This window comes from Danio rerio, chromosome 15 (genome assembly GCF_049306965.1).
Source record: "Danio rerio strain Tuebingen ecotype United States chromosome 15, GRCz12tu, whole genome shotgun sequence".
Classification (NCBI taxonomy): Eukaryota; Metazoa; Chordata; class Actinopteri; order Cypriniformes; family Danionidae; genus Danio; species Danio rerio.
The window spans coordinates 5,505,237-5,532,500 of NC_133190.1; the positions used below are offsets into that span (position 1 = coordinate 5,505,237).

Consider the following 27,264-nt stretch of genomic DNA (forward strand, 5'->3'; position numbering starts at 1 on the left):
CTTTTTTTTTATACACAGTTTAAAATATTAAACTTCCACATACACTTTTGCATGGTTATTTCTGCATATAGCTGTACTTATAACCTTAAACACTTATAAACACATCAGATTTAAACACAAACACTTATAAACACATCAGATTTAAACAGTTCATATATTCATATTAATATTAACAAATAAAAGTAAATTAATATATATATATATATATATATATATGTATATATATATTTTTCTCATATTAATATGAATATGAATTTTCCATTATTTTCTTATATTCATATTAATATTAACAAATAAAAGTAAATTAATATATATATATATATATATATATATATATATATATATATATATATATATATATATATATATATATATATATATATATATATATATATATATTCATATTAAATTTTTTTCCATATTAATATGAATATGAATTTGTTCATTATTTTCTTATATTCATATTAATATTAACAAATAAAAGTAAATTAATATATATAAATATATATATATATATATATATATATATATATATATATATATATATATATATATATATATATATATATATATATATAATTTTTTTCATATTAATAATTTTTTTCATATTAATATGAATATGAATTTTCCATTATTTTCTTATATTCATATTAATATTAACAAATAAAAGTAAATTAATATATATATATTTTTTTATTATCATTATTTTTTATTTTATTTTATTTTTTAGAAAAATGTACAGAGTTACTAACTTGGTTGCATGTAAGAATAGGGAAATATAATAAATGCTACAGTTATTTAACTGAATATGGTTACAGAACATAAACAAGATGATGAAATCAATCGTATGTACAGTAATGTTGTCTGTGGACAAAGTAAATTAGCTTTTAAAATAAAGTAATGCTCTCTTATTCAATAAAATGGCCAATTTTTGACCTTCGAAACAAGCATGCAATTTTTTTGCGAATTTCTGGCAAATTTAGCCCATAAATTAGAGGATTGAGAACAGGAGGAATAACCAGGAATTCAACTGAAAAAATGATTGTCAATATCTTGATTTTGTCTGAATCATTTCGACTTAGAGCAATATCACAAAACGATGCTATAGAGTAGTTAACAAAGCTCACAATGTGAGGAAGACACGTTTGCAGCGCCTTGCCCTTAAATTCTTTGGAGCTTTTTTGACAAATAATCAAAATACGGATGTATGTATATAGAATGAAGAAGGCAGGGAGAAAAACAGTTGCGGTTGTGACAAAAAACCCTAATATGTTGTTACTCAAAGTCGAAGTCCCGCAAGAGAGTCGAACCACAGACCAGTTGGAGCAATACAGTCGAGTCACATCGGTCCCACACAAAGGCAACTTGGCTGAAAAGAAAATAACGAGAGCCATGGAAAAAACCACACAAAACGATGCCATGGCCATGTACCGAGCTGTTAATCTTAAACTCATGATTTTGTGATACTTCAAAGGATTACATATAGCAACATATCTGTCATATGCCATCAGGGTCAATATAGTATATTCAGACATCGCATAAGAATAAATAGTGAATATCTGAACGAAACATGCTGGCCTAGATATAGCATTTGTATCAGAAAGGAGATCAGCAATTAACCTGGGAAAGAAACCAGCGGAGCCATAGAGATCGTTGACAGACAAACAAGATATCAGTATGTACATTGGTTCATGAAGAGATCTCTCTTTAAACACCACAAACAAAATGATGGCATTGCATACTATAATTGCCAAATACACTGTAAGTGTCAGGGTTAGGATGACATATCTGATGTGTACAAACTCCTTGAACAAAGTGAAATAAAAAGAAGAAGACATGGTCCCATTTTCCATTTGTTCCTCAAAGCTATAAAAGCATGACAAAATAAATGTTTACTTGCTAGTTTTCAATCTTCTTTGTTCAGCTTTTCTTTGCTCCAGTAATATTTTTTGAACAACAGTCGAGAGAGATGCCCAGAATAGCGAAGGACAAGGCGACACTACCTGTCTATTGCCTTAGATCTGAGACCTGCTGAATTTGCTGCTTAAATAAGACCAAGTGAACATGGGAATTGGCCACTTTTTTTTTTTTTTTTTTTTGCTTTTCATTAAGCCTAATAGCAGACAGTGGCCATATTTAAATGGTAAAGCACAAGACTGAAGGCCCATTTACACTTTTGATAATTGAGTCATATGAATGTACAGTGCAATTACATTAAAGAGAGCAACCCTGCAGAAAAATCCAGCTTTAACCAGCCTAGGCTGGTTGGTTGGTTTTAGCTGGTCGACTATGCTGGTTTTAGAGGGGTTTTGGCCATTTCCAGGCTGATTTCTAGCCATGCCCAGCCTGGTCTTAGCTGGTCAGGCTGGAAACTGACCAGCTAAATCCAGCTAAAACCAGCTTGACCAGCCTGGTTTAAGCTGGACATAGCTGGTTTTGGCTGGGCTCCCAGCCTGGCTAGGCTGGTCAAGCTGGTTTTAGCTGGTCATCTCCCAGCCTGACCAGCTAAGACCAGGCTGGAAATGGCTGGAAACTAGGCTGGAAATGGCCAAAACCCCTCTAAAACCACCCTGGTCAACCAGCTAAAACCAGCCAACCAGCCTAGGCTGTTTTTTTTTCAGTAGGGAAAACAACTCAAAATTAGAGATTTTCTTCACTGTTTTAATTAGATCTAAATGATTGATTCCTATAGAGCTATTCAAAATGAGCTCAATCATTGGTGACATGGGAAAGCAGATTTTCCAGCAAATGTGTAACTTTTTTTCTATTGCCCAACAATGAAATGAAAGCAAAAACAGAAATGTGCTCACATCTAGAAAATCTCAAAGGCAGGTGCTCGATCAAAAACATTTGTAGCAAAAGATCCAGAAAATCTGCACACTGCTACTTTAGCTCTCAAAAAGTCTTTAATGTCACAATGTTTTGACCGACATGGTCTTCATCAGGTAAAGCATTACAAATGGGAGCTCTTAAGAAATAGTGAAACAGCTCTACACGTCACACCTGCAGTCAATCATCACAATCAGCCAACAAGCCAGTAAACAGGAACATTTACATACAAATAAAGCTGCGGTCACACTGGAGTTTGTGTGTGCACAAGATTATTAGACATTAAAAAAAGTGAGCGATAGCTCCATGTTTTAAATTTCTGTCCAGAGAGGTCATGTTTTGATCCTCGATTGGTCTCACGCAGTGAGAATGATGTGATAAAAATCACATCACATCATGTGATAAAAATCATGAGGAACATTTTAAATATTGTTTGTCATATTGTATACAGTGAAATACAAGTCAAAGTTAATTTAGAAATCACTACTTTATTTTTTTATTTGCAATATTCATACTGTCCTAACTTTTTCTGATTTGGGGTTTTCCATAAAATGGTGTAATATCTTGTGTTACACAAAATAGCAAAACGGTTGGCACTGAACAGCGGCTGTTCAACATTGGTTGGTCATTGGAGTCTGAAAAGAAATAACACAGCACTAAAAAAAATGACAGAAAGGTCTGCTACTGTGAACTGATTATGTACAATGTGAATGTCTCCCCATATAGTGCTCTGTTCTGCTCTTGCTGGACATTTTTTGAGGATGGCAGACAGCTTTGCATGCCTCACAGATATAGCACTTCTTCTGATATCATGATTAAGGGTTTTGGAAATGGATTTTGTTGCAGAATTAGAAACTATCTTCACCCTTTCTCTGCTTTGCCTGCTAAATCTTATACTCTCTCTTTGTGTTTAAAAAAAATCCTATTCTGCCTTCCAAGCCTCATTCTGCTTTCTGTGTCTCTCACCCTAAAGCCGGAGCCCAAGGCTTCAGAAATCTAACTTGAAGAGTTGGATGTGCAAATCATTGATAAACACATCATGAATCTGAATCACCCTTATCCACTTATGAAATTATCTTAATTTAGAATAATTTACAAATTTATAATGGCTTCTGAACAACATTTTAAAAATTAGGCCCTGGAACAGGTTATGTTCCAAAGGTGCCATATGGTGTCAGTGTTCAAAGTATAGCAGGACTTCTGTCCTGATTTGTACAAGAAGAGGCTTAATTTAGGCCCAGTTTACACTAGTGCGTTTTAGTTTTAAAACGGCGTTTTAGAATGAAAACGGTCCGCGTCCACACTAGTGTTTCACCCAGCGTTTCTGAACAGCTCTCCGTCCACACCAAAACACTGAAAACGCACATCACGTGAACACACACACACACTCTGGCATGCGCTGCAGCCTATCTACCCAGATGAGAGCTGTGCTTGGAGTGTTCATAAAGGATCTGCCGCTGTATCTATTCTCACTATACTTGTTAAACGTGATATTTAATTCATCTTGTTGTCTATATCTAACAATATATTCCCCGATTTTGGTCTTTTGAATCTATTACTTGTTCACAGGTAACGTGCTTTGGCTGAACGCAAAGATAAGTTAATAATCAATGGAACCACGTACATTCTGTATATTGCCTGATTATTAGCTTTTATTCATAGATATATACAATAGATATATACACTAGATATCGCATAGGGACCCTGAGCATGCGTCAATAGCGCCGCCACATTGGTACAGTGCTCCCAGGACAAATGTCATTCAACCGCACTAATCAAGACAGTGTTGTCACGTGAAGATGCGGGACTTTAGCGATGTCTACGGGTGTAGTAACGAGCAAACAAAGAAAACAAAGCACAAAGGCAGAACATTTCATAGGTAATATTATGTTTTTTTCTGTTTTTGTATGTTCTGAACTTTTGTGCTAATCAGGTAACGTTTATCGTTCGGGTGATTCATTCACAAACGAATCGCTCTCTCCGTCAGTATGAGAAGTGAGAGCAGGAGAGGAGGTGTGTTTCAGGACATGATTAGATTAAATTTAACAGGGAGGGTGAATAGTACATTTCTGTACACACAAACACAAGCTTTTTGTCAGGAATGCCCGTGCGGTCATTAAACCATCAATGTAGAAAAGTGTTGTAAAATTATAATTTTCGTAATTAGAAAAAAAAATTACATACTAACATCCAGGAAAACTCCCGATCACAGATATATGTGTTTATGTGTATATCTCTGGCTTTGCATGGCCACAGTCCTCCACTGTTCCTTGGTCCCGCATTCATTTCAAAGGAGCGCTACCCTGTAGCAAGATGGCGGCGCTATTGACGCATTCCGTCCAATAGACAACAATAGGCCAGGCGACATCTAGTGTATACATCTATGGCTTTTATTTCCTGTATATAATGTATAAACTCATTGTACGTTATACTTTTATAATGGCCATTATTGATTATTAAAACTGATATTCAGCAAAAGAGATGGTATGTTTCCTGTTTTTACTGAAAATGAAAGGAGGCAGTAATGTTTTAGGCTCCGTTTTGTTATGAATACGCATGCAGTGAAGATGACGCTCATATATGCAGCACAACGCCTCAACATTTCTGCTGTCTGTTAAGTTGTTAATATCAAAATGAAAACAGCAGTTCCTTATATCATGTTTTCATTTTATTATCAAGATATAGTGAAACAACGTAGCAGGTGAGGCAGTGGCGCAGTAGGTAGTGCTGTTGTCGTCACAGCAAGAAGGTCGCTGGTTCGAACCTCGGCTCAGTTGGCGTTTCTGTGTGGAGTTTGCATGTTCTCTCTGCCTTCGCGTGGGTTTCCTCCGGGTGCTCCGGTTTCCCCCACAGTCCAAAGACATGTGGTACAGGTGAATTGGGTAGGCTAAATTGTCCGTAGTGTATGAGTGTGTGGCATCCGCTGCGTAAAAACTTGCTGGATAAGTTAGTGGTTCATTCCGTTGTGGCGCCCCAAATAAATAAAGGGACTAAGCTGACAAGAAAATGAAGGAATGAATGAAACAACGTAGCCAGGATGAAGTGAATACGGTTATAAAGTACACTGTTCCCTTTGAAGATTTACCTGACATGTCCTCGTGAGTTTGTTTCCATATCAAACTAGCGAAGTCTGAACTTACAAGGAGAGGATGCGAGACTGAACTGTGTGTAACGTTAATACTTAATATTCAGGAAAAGCCCCAATCAGAGAGGCGAATGTCTGTAGCCCCGCCTCTGTTTTCAGACGTCTCCGTTTTCCCCATCCACACTGAGACGGAGCAGCAGCATTTTAGAATGAAAACGGCCTCTTCAGCGATTCCAAAACGCTCCGTTTTCGGTGCTCGAAAACTCCGGCGTCATGTGGATGGATGGCGTATTCATAAGTGTAAACGGGGCCTTAGGGCACTTGATGGCTTTGTCCACAGAGCTGCCATATCGAGGAAGATTGAATCAAGTAGATAGTCATTTCAATTATGAGTTCATTGAGTTTTGCGTTTCTCCCAAGGTCTTTTCCCGGTGGCAAAAAAATGCACATAGAAATTTAGTTTATTTATGAATACTTTTGAAAACTGTGTAAAACTGCATAAAATAGCACTTCCAGGTCCAATGTTTTGGCCATTTTTATTTCTTTGTTCAATTATTTGTTAGTTTATACATTTTTTTTTTGCAGAATAAATAAATGTATGCTTATGTAAGAATGACCATTATCTTTTTTTTCCTAATAATTAACTTGATATTTATTTGCATTATTATTTAACTGTGCAGGTCAAAGGTCACTCTGTGTAGGAAAAGACAGAATGTTGCTATGTTGAACAATCACCAAATGATGCAACTCAACTACGATAAACATGTTATTAACAGGTCATTAAGTTGTTTTCACTTCTAATATGGTCCCTTGACCATTTCAGCAAAGCAAACTGTTGACCTTGTTTCCCACTGCTCCAAGACAAATGGACCTTCAAGTTAATTAGACATAAAACCCTTTAATTGAGTCCCTTGGTAAAAAGGCCGAATTGAGCCCCCATGAGACAGCGTTTGATCAAGAATATTGCATCATTACAAACTGACGGCCAAGCAGGTGCATGCCACTAAGTGCAAGAATAGTGGTAAGAAAAATCTTATTTTAATTTAAACAGAGTGTCTAAGAATGAAATGAGCCTAAATATAAAATGTACCACCATAGGCAAGGTTAAAAAAGGGAAATCATTAATTACACTGCTTGTAACACAGAGAATAACCTTTGACACTACTGCAAAATGGTAGTTATTGTAGTCCTCACATAAAATTTTTTTATAAAAAATGTGATCAAATCTGACAGACAAATTTGTGAAAAGTGGATTTGTGACATTAAAAGGAAAGACTGGGGTGCACATTTTGTTATTGCCAACGGACAGTAGTTCAAAAAGCCAGACTTTAAGAAATTATACACTTCTAAAAATTCATAAGTATAATTATTCATACTTATATAAGTATATAAGTTCCAAATAATTTAGATTTACTCAAGGAAAAAAAAAAAAAAGAAAATGAGAAAACAAAATATCATATCCTCTCATCTTATATAGTAGAAACATGGAACTAAAATTGCTACTAAAATGGCTCTATGGACGGTAATGTTTCTTATTAAAATCATCAATGTGAATGAAGGAGACTTTTATAAAAAAATAATAATAAAAAAATAAATACAACATATTTCTGCAGATTGATCTTTTGTTTCGGCTGAAAGGGCATCTGCTGCGTAAAAAACTTGCTGGATAAGTTGGTGGTTTATTCCACTGTGGCGACCCTGAATTAATAAAGGGACTAAGCCGACAAGAAAATGAATGAATGAGATTGACGTTTTCCAATTCCAGTTATGTTTTTTTTTTGGTATTTATCTTCAGCAAAGCACTGAAGGCAACAATATCATGTAATCATAACAATCTAATGTGGCAATAAGATCATAACTGTACTTTGCATTTACACGGTGGCCATATTCAACTATGTAAACACATAAAATCAACATTGACATCATACCAGACACTCTAAATAAATAAATAAATAAATAAATAACATATTTCTGCAGATTGATCTTTTGTTTATATTTGTGGGTCTCCTTGTTTGGTTTTGCAGCCCTATTTTTGCTGTAGCTAGTGTATTTAGAGACAACTCTACCTCTTACCTCTAAGCAAAAGAGAACTTAGACACCCCTACCCTTTCACATGAACATCCAAAACTAGGGTTAGAGGTAAGGTGAAGGGCTAAGTGGTAGAAGTGGGATTAGGCCTTAATCTTACATGTTTAGGCCCAATCACAATTCTATTTTAATACCCCTACCCCTTTCCCTTCACCTTGGCTCTTGAAATAGAGTGTGAAGAGAAAGGACTTCAAAATCTATCCCTAAAAAATGGCACACTACGACAACACCTGTACACATCATCATATGTCATCTCACTATTTTGCTTCATGTGAGATCGACGTGTCCTAATTCCAGTTGTGTTATTTTTTTGGTTTTTATCTTCAGCAAATTCCTGAAGGCAACAATATCATGTTATCATAACGATCTAATGTGGCAATAAGATCATAACTGTACCATGCATTTACACTGTGGCCATATTTAAACACACGAAAACAACATTAACATCATACCAGACACTGTGAAAAGCTCATTCCCAGCCACTAGACTTTTCTGACAGGGTATTTGAGTGTCATCGAGTGACAGAATTTTGTGGGTCTGCTATGCAGGACTTATTAATAGGGACTATAGATAGCGAAATGTAGCTTTATTTTAAACCATGATGATAAAACACAAACGTGGTTTTGAATACATTTAAACATACACTTGTTTGTTGTAAAAATTCCTAATAATGACAAAAAATACTAATTTGTGCATCTCCTTACTTTACCCGTGCTGCTATGCTGTCGTTGTAGATGGTGTATTCTGGGAAATTTTTGTATCCCTTGGTTGTGGTCCTGAAAAATCTCAGTTTCAAGGGCTTCGCCTTCAAGCTAAAGAGAATTGGGAAACCCCTACCCCTTCACGTGGACGCACAAAATGAGAGGTAGGGGGAAGTGGAAGAATTGGGATTGGGCCTTAGATATCTTTGTGTGTTGAGTCCCTGATTTGTTCTGCTAAAAGCTGATCAGTGTTTTTTTAGGATTGTTTCCCCCATTCCCCATCCCACTCCCTCTAATTTCAATCATCATTTCCAAATTAGTTTTTAAATTGACAATTGAAGAACATGTAGACATGCGCAACAGAAACAGTGTTATTACTTTTAAAGGCTGTTCTTCCAAAAATGCTTTATATTTTGCCACAAAGATTTGGGAATATAATAAATAGCAATTTAGTTCATGCATCAAAAACATCACAATTTATAGCTCCAGAACTACAGTGTAAATTGATCTTTGATAAAGAGATGCAAAAAGGTATTTGGCCCATGTGGATACTTATGTTACTCCACCCTATTTAGGAATTGTTAATAATTTATTCATTCATTTTCTTTTCGACTTAATCCCTTTTTTAATCTGGGGAATAAACCACCAACTTATCCAGCATATGTTTCACTAAGCGGATGCCCTTCCGTCAGCAACCCATCACTGGGAAACATCCATGCACTCTTATTCATACACATTGAAGGATTCGGATTTCTGCTTTCCAATCCGTCTCATCATGGACCAACGTTTATCCTTTTCATCATCCTGTTTCTCAGTATTTAACTGTGAATTGATTTTAACTAATGAATAAGTTAAAACTGCTTACTGCAAGAATGTTCTATGTCCTTGTTTCTCTTTTTGCCTGTCTATTTTAACTTTGTTTTCAGCAAACACACAAACCAGGTCATAGGTCATGGAGATCTCTCTCTCTCCCCATACAGAGGAGAAGAAGACACCTGTTCTAGTTGTCCTGATATTGCCTATAATATTATAGCTGTTTGATTGATCTGTTTTTGAGTATAATTAATTTTAATGTAACTCCTTTTTGTGTGGAGATAGACTGTGTGTAGTAAAGATATTGCAGCAGACTGTAATTGTCTTGAACCAGCCTGATAACACAGCTGAACGTACAAGAAACATCCTTGAGTCTTTAACACAGATGGTCGTTTGTGTCTATTGTTTTCCTGGTTTAGCTTTTTACAGGTCGGAGATCAGCTCCTAATAACTTAAGGCGACCTCACCTCTAGGCATCAGGTCGCCATCCATATCTGGAGACAGATACAATGCTTTCTTTGACGCACGCATTAAGGCCATCCATATCTGGAAGTAGATACTATGTTTCTTTGACGCATGTATTTAGAATTGTCTATTTCTGTTGTAACCAATGAGAACTGTTTACCTGGATCCCACCCTTTCTGGACTTGTGTAAAGAGTATAATTGTTCGATTGTTGAAACTGTAAGCAGAGCGGCCTAGGAACTCATTGCGAGTGTTGAAGCTGGCTTCTGCGAATGAAACTGCAAACTATCTTCAGTAAACTTGATTTATTTATTTAAATCTCTGACTCCGGCTCTTCTTCATCAACCAGACTGGTCATTCTTTGGGTTAAACTGTAAACTATCCCTACAACATACACTATGGACAATTTTAGCTTAACCAGTTCACCTATATTGCATGTCTTTGGAATTGGAATTGAAGCATACCAACATGCGCAGAACATGCAAACTCCACACAGAAATGCCAACTGACCCAGCCGAGGCTTGAACCAGCTACCTGCTTGCTGTGAGGGGACATCACTACCTACTGCGCCACCACATCACCATTGTTAATGATTGCTCTGGTTATTTAAAAAATACAGTATGAGTAGTGACACATTTTATGCACACAATGAAAAAAACTTGTTCAAACTAATTTAAATGAGCTGAAACAACACAATTCTGGAGATTCTTTTGGGGGAACTTAATCGTTTTAAGTTCAATCTACTTCAATTAGTTACGTTAACTGTGCATTTGTGCTGGGACAACATGACAGAATTGTGTGGAGCCCTGGATTTTTATTAATAACATTACTTGGGATTGAGGATAATTATGGCACGTTTTATAGAAAAGTATTTGTCGTTTATTTTGCTTTTTATCTACAATTTTAATATACAAAACATTATTAAAATATATGTATACATTTTACATTTATGTTTTGGTAACACTTTACAATGAGGTTCATTAGTTAATGCATTTACTTACATGAACTAATCATGAACAACACTTGTACAGCATTTATTAATCATAATTGAGCATTTACTAATGCATTGTTAACATCCAAGTCCATGCTTGTTAGCATTAGTTAATGCACCATGAGTTAACATGAACTAACAATGAACAACTGTATTTTCATTAACTAACATTAACTAACATGAATAAATACTGTAGTAAATGTATTGTTCATTGTGTTGGGATAAATTGCAGATCGTCTGTGTGTTTCCTCAGTAAGCTGGAGCTCCAGGAAGGCAACAAAAACTGAGATGTGAATCAAACAGTTTATTGCTCTCTTCTGAAGAAGACTGGGGTATTCCCAGCTTTTATACATCATACTCAAGGTTACATGGGCTGTGAATACGTGCAAATATTCAGCTCAGTTAAGCAGAACAATTTTACCCAGTGCTCAAGAATGTCAAGGCGCAACGTCAAGGCGTCTAGTACAAGGACAACTTACAATAAGATAAGACACAGTAAGAAAAACAGTATATTTGAAGAGTGACTACATGGATATTTCTTTCAATCCCCTCTTCCAGGCTCTGTTTTTACAAGAGCCTGGATCATACCATATTCTCATAAACCCTATTTGTTAAATGGTTACCCTCAGTTCCATTTATAGCTAAATGTTCATACCCTTTACCTAAGGCATTAACCATCCTATACATTCGTTCCATAAAACATCTCAGAAGACATGGACCAAAAATACATACACATAAAAAAAATAATAAGTACCGGTACCACCACTGAGACATATGGAGCCAATGATCCAAACAGGCTTTCTAAAAATCCCCATCCCCAATTATAATTTCTTTCCTTCATCTCATCCTCATACACCTTCTTTGTTCATGTTAGTAAATGCATTAATTAACATTAACTAATGAACCTTATTGTAAAGTGTGACCAATGTTTTCTAAATATTCATATGTCGTATAAACTAAGTATTTTATAAGGGTATAAGACCACACAATGTAATTGTATTTTTAAGAATTACCATAATATAGAGCAACTAGGTAATTATTTTATAGAACTTATTAAAAATAAAGGTTACAGACCATGCAACACTACAGGGCCCACATGTTTATCACCAAATGATGCAACTCAATAAAGACAAACATGCTGTTAATTGGTCATTGTTTATTTTTTTTAAATATAGTTCCTTGGCCTCCAAAGATAAGCATGCTGTACACTATTTCCTCAAGTGGGTCAAGATACCATTAGGTTTAATTACACATGGCAACATTTTAATTAAGTCCCTTTGGTCAAAAGGCTAGTCCCAATGAGATTAACGGCTAATGTTGTGGATACAGAATATTGCATCATTTCAGTGGACGGTCAATCATGATACAGACACGAAAGGTTGGTTTCTGGCTTGAGTGACACAAAAAGCGACAACATAATTTGTGTAAAAATAAATTATAAATAAAGCTCATTTCAAATAATTAATACAGCTCTCTGTGTGTTAATTGAAGAACTTTTACTAATCCTTTTCACAATCAAATTTTTTATGGTGATGTACATTTCTCATTATGGTGGTGTAAATTTTTACATTCTCATGAGTCATTGCTTATTCTACACCTGAAAATATTATTTATTTTGCCTGACACTTTTTGTCCCCTCGTCTAAAATAACTAACGGTTTAATCACTTAAGCCTTTGTTACCATTTGCATGCAATAATTCAATGAAGCATTGAACCAATGAATGAAAGATGTATTAATATATTTGTACAAGTCAGCTCATAGAGTGTGGTGAAGTCTCAAAGAAGACTTTTTTTTCTATGACTTCCAATGATATTTTGAGCACCATTTTTTTTTTTTTTTTTTTTTTTGCTGATGGCCTTACAGTTCACAAAAGCAGAACAACACAAGCCAGCACTTTTAAAGCAAGGTTGATCTTTATCATCTTCATTTTCACCTTGGATAATTATAAAGCAATAATGCAGAAAAAGCAGGTGCACTTACTAATATGCAAGTGAAAACAATGAATTTAAAATGAATATGACATTAGTGCCAGATGTACGTAAAGCATGTGTTAATAACTAATGGATGGTATTGTTAAAATGCTAAATTTAGGGCAGGCTTGTTTAAAATAAACCATTTAACAAATTGTGGCAGTTCACAAATCAAGGTGAGCATTTTGATGCATGCCCGTAGTCAGGGGAAGGTTCGGGTGGTTCGAACGAACCATCCACCATGGCCACAAGGTCCAGAATTTGTCCTTTTTATTATTTAATGTGATTTAATATTATATAATATATACATTATATAATTAATATATATATATATATATATTAATATATTTATATTCAATATATATTGTAATAAAGTGCAATTTTAAATAACTCTGGACAGTAATTGGAATCCCATAGAGCCTCAATGCCACAATAATGTGATGCGAATCACGACATAAAAAGTGTTGCATGCAGAACTGTTGCAAACAATTTATTTGTGTTGAATTTAAACAAACAAATTAAGTTTAATACTGTTCAACTTATTTTTGTTTGTTTAAATTCAACCCAAATAAATTGTTTACAACCACTTAACCTAAAAAATTGAGTAAATCCAAGGAATCATCTTTGAATAATTTTTTTCAGTGATGGTAACATTTTATTCTTTGTTGCGTCATCCATACCAAGTAGCGATGTGGGTCGAAAAGAGCAAGAAGGCAGAAAGGGCAGGCAGCAGTGTCATTATCGCAGGATATTAAACATATGTTCAAAAAGACTGCCAAACAGGGTAAGGCTAAAGTCACTTACTTCCTAAGAGTTGAAAATCTGCCCCTATCCATGAGGTTCTAGGCTAACTGGCCACATTAGCTGGGATGTCCTGTATATTTATTGACTTGTCCAGTACATGACCTCCCTTTCCCTATTTTTGTCATTATTTTTTAAATAACTGTTCGATGAAGACTTCAATGGCAAGCAGAGTCCTCAGCTGTCAGATGTCACTTCACAGCATAAGGTGCTAATCCCGTCACATCTGTGTTTTTGAGGCTGTTTGGTCACTTCATTTGTTATTATTCTGATCGGATATAAATCCAATCGCTTTGGGTGGTTTGGAAGACCCACCCCTCACTGACAAAGATCCAGTATTTGTCCCATACATGAGCTCAATTGTCCTATTTTGACTGCTACGCCATCATAAATAATGAAAATAATCCATCAAACAAGGCTTTATGACCAAACGGAATCCTCTGTCGGCTGTTGCTTCGACTGTAATCTGATGTAAGAGAAGTCTTCTTTCACTGCTGTATTGCTTTTAAACAGAGAAAACATTTTACAGGAAACTTTTATTCTAAATCTTGGACCTTATTTCTGAAATAAAAAAGGGGTGAAGCACCAGAAGCCCACCATATTAAATTCATTTGAATATATTTTGGCTATTGTTGATATCCAGGAATTTTCAAATGTACTTTTTTTTTTTTACCAAAGAGGCTAGAAAAATCTGAATAATTCATTATTATTATTGTTTTTATTATTATTATTATTTTATTTTTTAACTGAAATGGCCAAATTGTGACTAAGGAATTGAATGTGCTGGCCAGTTTGTTTTTTGCCTTATAAATGACAGTAGGCTACAGTTTTCGTTTTTATTTTAAAACTTTAACAGATTGCTATTTTTTCCTAATGATAAATGATGTAATAAATTTGTATTTTACAAATTTGTCCTGTTTTAATTTTTGTTATCACATTTTTATAAAATATTTTTAGCACATCAAAAAGTGTGCTTAAGATGACATCTGACAAGCTAAAATGCAGTATTTAAATCTCAAAGTTTAATAGAAACTGAGGCGTATAAGTGCAAAAAGGTCCACTTTTTCAGAAAAAAAGAACCACCCCTTTCACCAGGCTGGCTAGGAGCATGTGATGGTATTATCACCGTTGTTTAATGCTCAAAGCTGTGTCTTAAGCTGCGGTCACACTAGAGTTTGTGTGTGCGAAATCCTGTCGTACGGCGCTGCGAATAGCTGCGGGATGAATTAAGATTATTAGACATTAAAAAAGGCAAGCGATTGCTCCATGTTTTAAATATCTGACCAGAGAGGTCATGTTTTGATCCTCGATTGGTCTCATGCAGTCAAGTGATGCGATTTCGCAGGTCAAAGTTCACCAAGCTTGAACTTTGCACTGCAGCGACCTGCAAACTTAACGCATGACCCTGCGTTAAAACGCATTCGCGTGTGTATGAAGGGAAGTCTATGGGGAAAAAAGTCAAGTGTGACCGCAGCTTTAGTCAAGTTTGTGTATGTTTTGTTAATAAATTAGCTGCATTTGATTATAATTGGCTGTTTGTGGCCTAATTAGCACTGCCCTTAGTAGATTGTGCTCGACATTAAGAAAATAATAATAATAAAAAATTGTATAAAAAAATTGTATTCCACTTCTATGGGATTGCACTCTCATGCTAGCTTGCCCTGCTTATTAAAAATAGTTTTTAAGAACTAAGAAATTATTTAAAATGCATCACAATAATTTAAGAACATATGTAAACATATGAAAGGAATATTCATCTACATTTCTGGGACAATATATTTTATTTGTGGGCATCAGGGAGCTACACCTTTTTTTAAAATGGATTAACTTCAGTTAATTTCACAAAATTCTACACACAATACCCCATAATTATAATGTGAAAAAATATTTTTTGAAATTGTCGCAAATTTATTCACCTGAAAAATCACCTGTACATAAAGATACTGGCAGTTAAGAAGTTGTCAAAAAAGATGGGATCAAACCAAGGTTTCTTTGAAATTTGGATGACAGCCTCAGTCCTCTAACAGTGACAGACAGAAATGGAATAGTTAATAACAATAACATGGGCATATAAACAATAAGTCGTGATAAATTGTAGAAATGCTAATTGTAGAAGAAAACTATGCTGTAAAGGTGGTGTTTAGTCTCTATTTATGATTTTGTGGAATTTGTGAAAGTGTACAGTCTTTATTTTAAAGAAAATGTAAATGATGCAGTTAATATATCATAATTACTTTAGTGAATTTAAAATTTAGCAATTTTACTAAATATACAGTTGAAGTCAGAATCATTAGCCCTCTTGAATTATTAGACCACTTGTTTATTTTTTCCCCAATTTGTGTTTAACGGAGAGAAGATTGTTTCAGTACATTTCTAAACATAATAGTTTTAATTACTCATTTCTAATCACTGATTTATTTTATCTTTGCCATGATGACAGTAAATAATATTTGACTACATATTTTTCAAGACACTTCTATACAGCTTAAAGTGACATTTAAAGGCTTAACTAGGTTAATTAGGTGAACTAGGCAGGTTAGGGTAATTAGGCAAGTTATTGCATAACGATTGTTCTGTAGACTATCGAGAAAAAAATTAGATTAAAGGGGCTAATAATTTTGTCCCTAAAATGGTGTTAAAAAAATTTAAAACTGCTTTTATTCTAGCCGAAATAAAACTAATCAGACTTTTTCCAGAAGAAAAAATATTATCAGATATACTGTGAAAATTTGCTTGCTCTGTTAAACATCATTTGGGAAATATTTAAAAAAATAGTAAAAAATTCAAAGGGGGCTAATAATAATTCTGACTTCAACTGTATATATATATATATATATATATATATATATATATATATATATATATATATATATATATATATATATAATCTTCATTTTCATAACATTTTTGTAATGAATTACATAATCAGCCACGTCAACATTCCCTGGTGTTTGTCCTGTCCTATAAATTCAGATGCTTCACCAGATCAACATGACTCTTTGTTTGTTCTATTAAATAGGTTTTTCATTCATTAATATTGTATATTAGATAGGTATATAATCTTGAGGTAAATGGACTCTCTGTTTACATTGTTTTTCCAAATGATTTTTCATTAAGCTGAGGAGATTTTTATTTATTTCTTTATCTTTTGCATTGGATGATTTCCTCTGCATGAAATGTGTATGTAAGGAAGACACCTTTCTTCAATTGTTTGAAACAAACCGTTAATATGGAAAACAGTGCAAATTTTACAACTATCATACTGACTGGATATCTTCAACTGGATTTCAACATGAAGTACTTGTTGTTTTTTGTATTAACTGTGCTGTATTTGACAGTGGTTTTTGCCAATAGCTTTCTTATTGGTGTCATCTTTTCAGCAAAAACCCTTCATAAGCCAATGTACCTGCTTCTCTGTAGTTTGTTTGTTAATGAACTGTATGGCAGCACAGCTTTATTTCCTTCACTTCAGGTTAACTTAATTTTGAATAGCAACGAAATTTCTCTTATATATTGTTATTTACAGATTTTCTGCTTATACACATATGCAATGATAGAATTTTGTAACTTAGCAGTCATGTCTTTTGATAGATATGTGTCGATCTGCTATCCATTACAGTATAACAGAATCATGACCCCTTATAGAGTGGGTTTGTTAATTGCTTTGGTTTGGACCTACTGTTTCATTCAATTTTTTTTATACTTTTGTCTTTTAATTTTAAGTTGCAACTGTGTGGAAATGTAATGGAGAAAGTGTGGTGTGACAACTACTTACTTGTGAAACTGGCTTGTTTTAAAACCTCTCTGAATAATACTTACGGTATTTATGTTAATGTGATGACAGCACTGATCCCATTGGCGCTCATTTTTTATTCATATACAAGAATTATCACAATTTGCTTGAGTTTTTCTAAAGAAGCTAAGAAGAAGGCTCTAAGCACATGTACACCACACATTATATCTCTGTTAAACTTTTCTTTGGGCTGCTTCTTTGAAACACTTCAAAGCAGGTTTGATAATATTAGAATGCCAGCTCTGTTACGTGTAATAGTTTCAGTTTATTTTTTGATGTGTCCGCCACTGCTGAACCCTATAATGTATGGTTTAAGACTGAAAAATATCAGACTAGTATGTAAAAACTTGATGGTATCAAAGGTTGATATAACATAACACAAATGTATTTGGGTTTTTGATGTGCTTTAACCACCATCATTATGGTGTTTAATTGCATTTTAAGAATGTTTTGTATATTAACCTACCATGTTAAATAATTTATAAAGATATATTTGCATATGATAGATCAGTTCCTTTTTGCTTCATATGAAAATGTTAGCAAATAATACAAATGTTTGTAGTGAAACTGTTTTTCAAAGATATATCATTTTGACAATTATATTTTTTCTTTAACCTTCCTGTCGTGTTTGGGTAGATTCTGACCGATTTACAACTTAAAACACTCATAAAACTTGTGTTTTACACCTGAGTGTCTCAAAGCCTTATGATATCCTCCACACTGTGCACTTGAAAATATAGAAGTGATGAAACCCCCTTTCACTGAATTTTCAGTATTTAAATCAGCGTTGTTACACCTGTGGCGTTCCCGGTCAAAAGGGACCACCATATGAAATCAATGGGTATCAAGACTATATTTATCCATCAGACATCCCTATACACACCGCACCCCAACTCACTCCCTGACTTACTCACACACACACACACACACACACACACACGCACGCACGCACGCACGCACACACACACACACACACACACACACACACACACACACACATATTTAGACCCCTCTGCAGGTATTCAACCCCTAAACCCAACCGTCATTGGGGGATAAGCAATTTTACTAAATTGTATGAATGAGATTGTACAAATTTATACGAATTCACCATTAAATTAAATAGTTACGAATTGTCTTGAGATGTCTTTCTTTTTCTTTCTTTCTTTCTTTCTTACATTTTATCTTTCTTTCCTTTTTTCTTTTTTCTTTTTTTTCTTTTTTCATTCTTTCTTTCTTTTTTTCTTTTATCTTTTTTTCTTTGCTTTTTTCTTTCTTTCTTTCTTTCTTTTTTTCTTTCCTTTTTTCTTTCTTTCTTTCTTTCAGCTTAGCTGCAACTATTTCATTGGACTAGAACATTACCATCTCACTCAAAAATAACCGAAGTATAACGAGTGCTAATGCTGTGGCCTTAATCCCCATCTATACCCTCAATCACATAGTACAAAGGATTGGATGCTGTTTTGTTTGTGCTTTGCTGGTTGATAAATCATTCAAATTCATTAAAATTTCAATTTGTTTGGTCAGACCCTGTAATTGTTATTTTAAAGAGCTGTCTGTTGGTAATGAAACTATATTGTTCATTTTGTAATACATTTGGAAATCGGTGCTCCGATTCCCCCTTCCCCTTTTGTTTTCCTGCTATCATCCCGTATATATAATAATAATAAAAAAAACATCAACTATAAACTTGGGTATTTTTTCATCAGATACTTTTTTTTTCAAGATTTATTTTTTGCCCTTTTTGCCTTTATTAGTTAGGACAGTATTGAGAGAGGAAGCAAAGTTGGAGAGAAAAAGAGGGGGGTATAGGGAAATGTCCTCAAGCCAGGATTCGGACTTGGGACACCCTGACGTGCTACTGACGCACATATGTCTGCGCATTAACCTCTTGGCTATTGCGCCGATATCAGATACTGTTTTTTCTCTACTCGAGTAACTTTTAAGATAGTTACTTTAACTTTTACTTGAGTAAAAATTTCAGCGAGTACTTGCACTTTTACTTGAGTATAGATTTTTGGATACACCACCCACCTCTTGTAACTAGCTCTTGTTATGCAGAAACCTACAATATATGCTAATTCAAATTCAAAAGGTAAAAAAAAACAAAAACATTAGGACCCCTTTAAAAATATAGATGATGCATTAAACATTACATTAAAAATTAATTATTGGCTTTAATCCAGTGAAAGCTTTGTATTGTTAGCCAAAAAATAATTACGTGATCAGCCACGTCAACATCCCCTTGTGTTTTTACTGTAGTATAAATTCAGATGCTTCACCAGCACTATTCATTTATTTCTTCAGTGATGAATCTGTCTTTGGTTAGTTTATATTTGTTAGTTTTTGTCTTGACTGAAGCTATTGATAAGATGAAACATCAACATTTCACAAATTCGACCTGATATTGAAAGAATCAGTTACACATACCTTCCTTTCTATCAGTCAGAACAGGAAATATTAATATGGAAAACGGTGCAAATTTTACATTCATCAGATTGACTGGATATCTTAACCTGGATTTCAAGATGAAGTACTTCTTGTTTGCTGTCTTGACTGTGCTGTATTCAACAATCATCTTCGCCAACAGCTTTCTTATCGGTGTTATTTGTTTAGCAAAAATCCTTCATAAGCCAATGTACATGTTTCTCTGTAGTTTGTTTGTTAATGAATTGTACGGCAGCACAGCTTTATTTCCTTCACTCCAAGTTAATCTGCTTTTAAATGACAACACTATTTCTCTAGTTCATTGTTATTTACAGATATTTTGCTTATACACATATGCAATGATAGAATTTTGTAACTTAGCGGTCATGTCTTTCGATAGATATGTGTCAATCTGTTATCCATTACAGTATAACAGAATCATGACTCCTGTTAGAGTGGGTTTGTTAATTGCTTTGGTGTGGATCTACTGTTTTATACAATTTTTTATATTTTTGTCTTTTAATTTTAAGTCGCAACTGTGTGGAAATGTAATGGAGAAAGTGTGGTGTGACAACTACTTACTTGTGAAACTTGCTTGTTCAAAATCCTCTCTGAATAATATATATGGCATTTATCTTGCTGTGGTGACAGCGGTGATTCCATTAGCACTCATTTTCTATTCATATACAAGAATTATCAAAATTTGCTTGAGCTTTTCTAAAGAAGCTAAGAAAAAGGCTCTAAGCACCTGTACCCCACACATTATATCTCTGTTAAACTTTACATTGGGCTGGTTGTTTGAAATACTCCAAAGCAGGTTTGACGATATCAAAATGCCAGCTCTTATACGTGTAATTATATCAGTTTATTTTCTGATGTGTCAGCCGCTGCTTAACCCTATTTTGTATGGTGTAAGACTGAAAAATATCAGACTAGCTTGTAAAAACTTTGTTTTATCAAAAATAGGTATTGCATAATATATATATTTTTTGTAATAACTGTTATTACGGTATTTCAGTGTTGTTGTTTTCAGCTTGCAGAATTTAACCTATACACTGCAAAAAATGCTTTTCTTACTTAGATTTTTTGATAGTTTTGAGTCCAAATATCTCACAATTCTTAAATCAAGAAGAATTTTCTAGACACGCAAAACATATTGTCTTGTTTTCAGCAATAATATGCCAAGATTAAGTGAGTTTTTCTTAAAACAAGCAAAATAATATGCCAATGGGGTGAGCAAAATAATCTTGTTTTTCCTTTTGACATAAGATTATTTTGCTTACCCCATTAGCAGATTATTTTGCTTGTTTTAAGAAAAAGTCACTTAATTTTGGCATATTATTGCTAAAAACAAGGCAATATGTTTTGCATGTCTAGAAAATTCTTCTTGATTTAGGAATTGTGAGATATTTGGACTCAAAACTCTAAGTAAAAACAAAAAATCTAAGTAAAAAAGGCATTTTTTGCAGTGTAAACATTTATTTTATTTTATAAAGGTGACTTTATACTGTGTTATTCATAAAGGTATATAGTATGGCATCATAAGGATTGCTTAATCTTTCCTTAACATCACACTGTAATGGAATTCCATGAGGCCAGACCTCGAGATTTGTCAGGCAATATAACAAGCTTTCTAATTGGAGAAGAAGATCAGCTAAAAACCCAGTTGTTCAACTGTCTCATTCACCCATCCTGAGCCCCCCTCTCTCTGCCCTGTACTTCACCTTCTCCATTAGAGCAGGTCACTGACAGGCCACACAGCATCCCCGAGTTTTCAATATGGTGTATCTTGTGGATCCTCTGACTTACTTAAGAAATAACTACAATCTGTCATCCACAGATAATACAGCATATTTTACAACGGTTAAATTGGCTGGCTACATTGATATTGGGGATTCAATTCAATTTAATGCAGCTTTATTTGTATAGCGCTTTTACAATGTAGATTGTGTCAAAGCAGCTTCACATAAATGGTCATAGTAACTGGAACAGTGTAGTTCAGTTTTTAGTGTTTAAGTTCAGTTCAGTGTCATTTAAGATCATTACTAAGAGTTCAACACTGAAGAGCAAATTTATCGATGCATAGCTCTACCAATCCTGTTAAGTATGTTAAGTATTTGTTTTTTGTTGATTTGAACTGAATGTTGAGATCATGTAGGTGAGAAACACAAACCTGGGGCATGAAAACTATTTGCGGCATTAAATCCCTAATTAACGCAGAGTTGAAGAGTATGGAATATACGTTTGGGAAATATAAATGAAAGTTCTAAATTGATTCATGCATGACAAATGTAATCCATTCCTAATTAGAAATACTGTCTAAGTTTGATAGTCACTTAAAATTGGAGTCAGATTACATATGGAGCTGTAAACAAATATGAATAAATTCTAATAAATAACAGAAATCTTTTTAGAAGCTCCAGAAAAGGTTTACACGCACCTAACATTTGACCATTCATCAGATTCCATCATTGGGCTGATAGAAAGGAACCCTGCACATTTCTCCTAATCAATCATTCAACATAACTTGAAGTGATTGACTGAAGGTGAACATCTTGTTTACTTGTGTAACCCTTGTTTCCCAAAGAAGGGATCAAAGAATTTCAGCCTGATCTTACAAGAAAACGTAAGTATTTTAGGTTTTGCCAGTTTAGCGACTAATTCGTACGAATTCAAACGAATTCAGTCGTACTAAATTGTACGATTTTAAAAAGGAGGCGTGGCTCCTAACCTGACCTCTAAACCCATCCGTCATTGGGGGATGAGCAACTCGTACTTAATTGTACGAATTAGATCATACGAATTAGCCGCTAAATCAAAAAGCTACGAATTGCGGTGAGATTGTGTTAAGAATTTAGGTTCCCTTGCCACAGGAGCAGAATCACCAGCTGAATGCCTGGTCGAGTTCGGCTCTTCAGTGTTAAGCCTAATAAACTAGCTTGCATTCACCCTTTAAATACTCCATGAGCTGCACTGACCAAATTCACACAAATCGCCATGTTTAGTAAGGTGGCCAAGAAGAGCAAATTTATTCCAAAACATCTGTCAGTCAAATACAAAGTAATTGTGTGACCATTTTAGAGACTCAGTGCTCGCCTACTGCTCCAAAGTAGTGAGCCGCATGCATTTATACAGCCTTTAATCTTGTTGTACGCTTCAACCGTTACATGGATGCTTAAGTCTATTTAACTGACTGTATTTAAATTAAATAACAAAAGGAACCTTATAAAACTGAAAACAGTCACATCAACCTTTTCACAGGAATGTTAATAGTGTATTAGTTTTTAATCATATTTATTCTTTGTTTTAATTTTCTTTAATTTGCTCATTCATCTAGCCTGATTACACTCGCAACACCTGAGGACTTTCAGAGACTTACACACCCTACATAAGCCACACATTCACCCATCCAGTTTGCCGAGTCTTGTTTGCTATCAGTGACATTGCAACGTGTTTCTCCTTGCCTTGTTTCCCGTGTTTAGACCTTAGCCTTATTTATCCGTGTTCTCCTGTTTAGCCACCTGCCTTACGACCTATTGCCTGTTATACGACTATGATTCTGGTCTGCCTTCATATACCTGTTTACACCTGATTTGACTATTGCTTGCCTGACGCTGAATAAACCTGCATTGTGGATCTTACCTTCTGTTGTCAGTGTCACTTCCCGCCGTTACAGAAAGTATTTTACGTTTTGCCAGTTTAGTGGCTAATTCGTATAAATTCATATCCAGTCCAGTGAAATATCCAGAGTCCAGTCATATGAAATTGTACGATTTAAAAAAAAAGGCATGGCACCTAACCCTACCATCATTAGGGGATGAGCAAGTCATACTAAATTGTACGAATTAGATCGTATGAATTCATATGAATTAGCCACTAAATCAAAAAGTTACGAATGTCTATGAGATTGTGTTGAATAAACTTGCCTTGCCTTGAAGCCCCCTGCGCTTATGCACAAGCCATTTGAAAAACCTTTCAATGGGCAATTTCTCAATTAATACATATCGGATTGTTGGTTTGTTTTTGTTATCTTCATATTAGGAGTAGTGACAACATTTGTAAAATATGAAAAGTAAGACTTTCTTTTAGGTAATTATTGTAGGGTTCCATTCTATCGGCCCAACGACAGATTCCGATGAATGGTTGAAGGTTAAATGTGTGTAAGCCTTTTCTAGCGCTTCTGAAAATAATTCTTCTCTTTATTTGAATTGATTTATTTGATTGGTCCTATCCCAAAATGCAATCTGACTCCCAATTGTAATTATTTTTTTTAATTAGTAAAACATCACATTCATCAAAGTTTAATACATTTTGGATAGTTGATTATTTTAGATATAACCAATTGAGTCTATAGAGGGCCAGTTCACGTTTATGGATAGATAGATAGATAGATAGATAGATAGATAGATAGATAGATAGATAGATAGATAGATAGATAGATAGATAGATAGATAGATAGATAGATAGATAGATAGATATTCAAAATGTAATCAACAAATACTTTTAAAAAGGATTTGTGATGAAAGGTTTGAGTAATTTCTGGAATACCAAATGATGACATTAATTTATCACAAAGATATAGAGGCGATGCAACGGCGCAGTAGGTAGTAGATAGCTGTCGCCTCACAGCAAGAAGGTTGCTGGGTCGCTGGTTTAAACCTCGGCTCAGCTGGCTTTTCTGTGTGGAGTTTGCATATTCTCCCTGCATTTGCGTGGGTTTCCTCTGAATACTCTGGTTTTCCCCACAGTCCAAAGACATGCAGTACAGGTGAATTGGGTAGGCTAAATTGTCCGTAGTGTATGAGTGTGTGTGAATGTGTATGTGTGTGGATGTTTCCCAATGATGGGTTGCGGCTGGAAGAGCATCCGCTGTCTAAAAACGTGCTGGATAAGTTGGCGGTTCATTCCGCTGTGGCGACTCCGTACTAATAAAGGGACTACGCTGACAAGAAAATGAATGAATGAATGAACAAAGATATAGAAAAAAATAAAGTCAGACGTGCAGTGCATCAAAGGGTTAATTGCATGTGTCACAACAGCATACTCTTCGGTATCTGTCTTCTCTTATAAATGCAGATGTTCAACCCAACACAACTCAATTCTGTTTCCCTTATGATGACTTGCCTTCTAAATAGTCATTTTTATAATTGGTAGATTGATAGATAGTCTTGAGTGCAGCTGCTACTTTTTTCTTCTGCTCATGTAAGCCATCTATTACCAACTTTTCATTGTCAATCTGCATTCCTCAAAGCATATCATTAGTACAATGACATTTTAAAAAGCTTTGTATTGACTTTGCAACTCACATGCATTTTCATTTTGGTTTGTCTTCATTTACAGGTGTTTATTTGGATTTTTTCACCTTTGTGAATGAACTGTATACATGGTGATTGTCAGACTTGTTAATTTGTTGAAGTTACATCTGTCATGGATCTGTCATCCATGGATAATTCAACATATTTCACAACGGTTATTTTGACTGGCTACATTGATATTGGTGATATTAAGTATTTGTGTTTCGTTGTTTTGATCTTGTTGTTTGCTGCGATCATTGTAGCTAATCTGTTTATTATTGGAATAATATGTAAGGAGAAGTCTTTGCATGAACCCATGTATGTTTTTTTATGTAGCCTGTGTGCAAATCAACTGTGCGGCAGCTTTGCTTTATTCCCGTTTGTTTTAGGCAATATGCTACGCTCAAAAACCCCAGAAGTTCCTCTCACTGTTTGTCATGCTCAGATATTTGCTTTGTACACTTATGGACAGGTAGAATTCTGTAACTTAGCCATGATGTCTTATGACCGCTATGTAGCTATCTGTCACCCTTTGGAATATCACAGAATCATGTCTCCTGCCAGGACGATGACATTAATTGCTCTTGGGTGGTCGCTACAAATTATCATATTCTCCCTTTCTTTTTCTGTCAACGTACAGCTCAAACTGTGTGGAAATGTTCTGGATAAAGTGTGGTGTGACCAGTACATGCTTGTGAAACTGGCATGCTCAGACACAACACCTAACAACATCGCTGGCATGACCGGCATCGCAGTTACCATTGGCGCACCACTGCTATTAATTTTGTTCTCATATGCAAAAATTTTAAGAGTGTGCCTAAAGTTCAAAGGACAAACAGCCCAAAAGTCTCTGTACACATGTATTCTGCATCTCATCTCACTGCTGAATTTCGCTGTTGGTTGTTCGTTTGAGCTGATCCAAAGCAGATTTGGTAAGCTTCCCATGCCTGCTGTAGTGCGTGTGATTCTCTCACTTTATTTCCTAGTGTGTCCACCATTGTTCAACCCTATCATGTATGGCGTAAGGCTTGCTAATATAAAAAAGGCACTTAAAAAAATGATTTGCATGTAGGCTAGAAAAATATACCGAAGAATTTGTAAAATTCTGTAGGTGCACACAAGAAGGTTGCATGTATTTTTAAAAATAAAAGATTAACTAAAGATTAAGATAATACTATTATTACTAGGATTCTGTGCTAAGTGTTTGAAAATGATATAAAATGAAACAATGGTGATTTCGACATATTGTGCATGATCTTTTGGTGTTCTTTTCAAAACCTAATAAAAATATAGACCTTTAACAAAATATTATGTTAGTTGTGTGTCAGTGTTAAATCTGCAGACTGAGAGTTCAGGGATCAAAGTTGCTTCTATAAGTAAATTATTCAGGAGTTTTGAATCTCTGTTAAGCAGGGGTGTCAAACTCAATTCCTGGAGGGCCGAAGCCCTGCACAGTTTAGTTCCAACCCTGCTCCAACACACTTACCTGTAGGTTTCAAACAAGCCTGAAGGACTCAATTAGTTTGATCAGGTGTGTTTAATTATTATGTTGGCTTGAGAAAGCCACTACTCTGTCCTTGAAAACAAACGTATCTCCTCCTAGGCCGTTCATGTCACAAGGCCCAAATGTGGTCAAATGTGCCTTCTACATTCAAGATTGTTGCTATATCTCCTCATGCCTATAAGACTTATTGTTTTTTTAATAAAAAGTTTTAAATATTAAATTTTTATAATCCGAGCATAAAAAAAATTATACAAGCCCCAAATTTGGCCAAAAGCTGTATTTAGATGCGTTAGATTTTGTTGCTATATCTTTAAGGTTTATCAGACTTATAGTTTTCCAATAAATAATTTTTAAGCATTATTTTTCTCAAAATATGGCAAGCCATTTTTGACTTAAACTCCATATTTTTTACTGATATGGCAAGGCATTTTAGCATGTATCACTTTCACACTTATTAAGCATATTTTCCAAAAAATACGGCAAGCCATTTTTACATAATGTTCATT

The 27,264-nt window shown here is 34.7% G+C and overlaps 5 protein-coding genes and 1 pseudogene across 7 annotated transcripts in view; 4 read left to right on the forward strand and 2 right to left on the reverse strand.

Annotated features, from left to right (window-relative positions):
• Positions 1-27,264, reverse strand: part of brwd1 (bromodomain and WD repeat domain containing 1) — a 1,114,832-nt gene that overhangs the window by 463,909 nt on the left and 623,659 nt on the right. The gene's annotated exons all lie outside the window — the stretch shown is intronic.
• The window catches only part of mxf (myxovirus (influenza virus) resistance F), a 250,491-nt gene that overhangs the window by 187,110 nt on the left and 36,117 nt on the right, over positions 1-27,264 (forward strand). The window lies entirely within an intron of this gene.
• Positions 909-8,417, reverse strand: or64a1 (odorant receptor, family 64, subfamily A, member 1). Of its 2 annotated transcripts, XM_073922650.1 has the most exons (2): positions 6,485-8,417; positions 909-2,497 (listed from the first exon to the last, which is right to left on the reverse strand). In XM_073922650.1, exon 2 carries the CDS (start codon positions 1,851-1,853, stop codon positions 909-911), a length of 945 nt encoding a protein of 314 aa, XP_073778751.1. In that variant the 5' UTR covers positions 1,854-2,497; positions 6,485-8,417.
• On the forward strand, positions 16,973-17,865 carry or121-2p (odorant receptor, family E, subfamily 121, member 2, pseudogene; annotated as a pseudogene).
• Positions 19,999-20,937, forward strand: or63a2 (odorant receptor, family 63, subfamily A, member 2). The gene is given in 1 exon segment (NM_001130815.1): positions 19,999-20,937. A coding segment is annotated over 1 exon segment (939 nt).
• or63b1 (odorant receptor, family 63, subfamily B, member 1) lies at positions 25,403-26,326 on the forward strand. Its single transcript, NM_001161400.1, is given in 1 exon segment — positions 25,403-26,326. A coding segment is annotated over 1 exon segment (924 nt).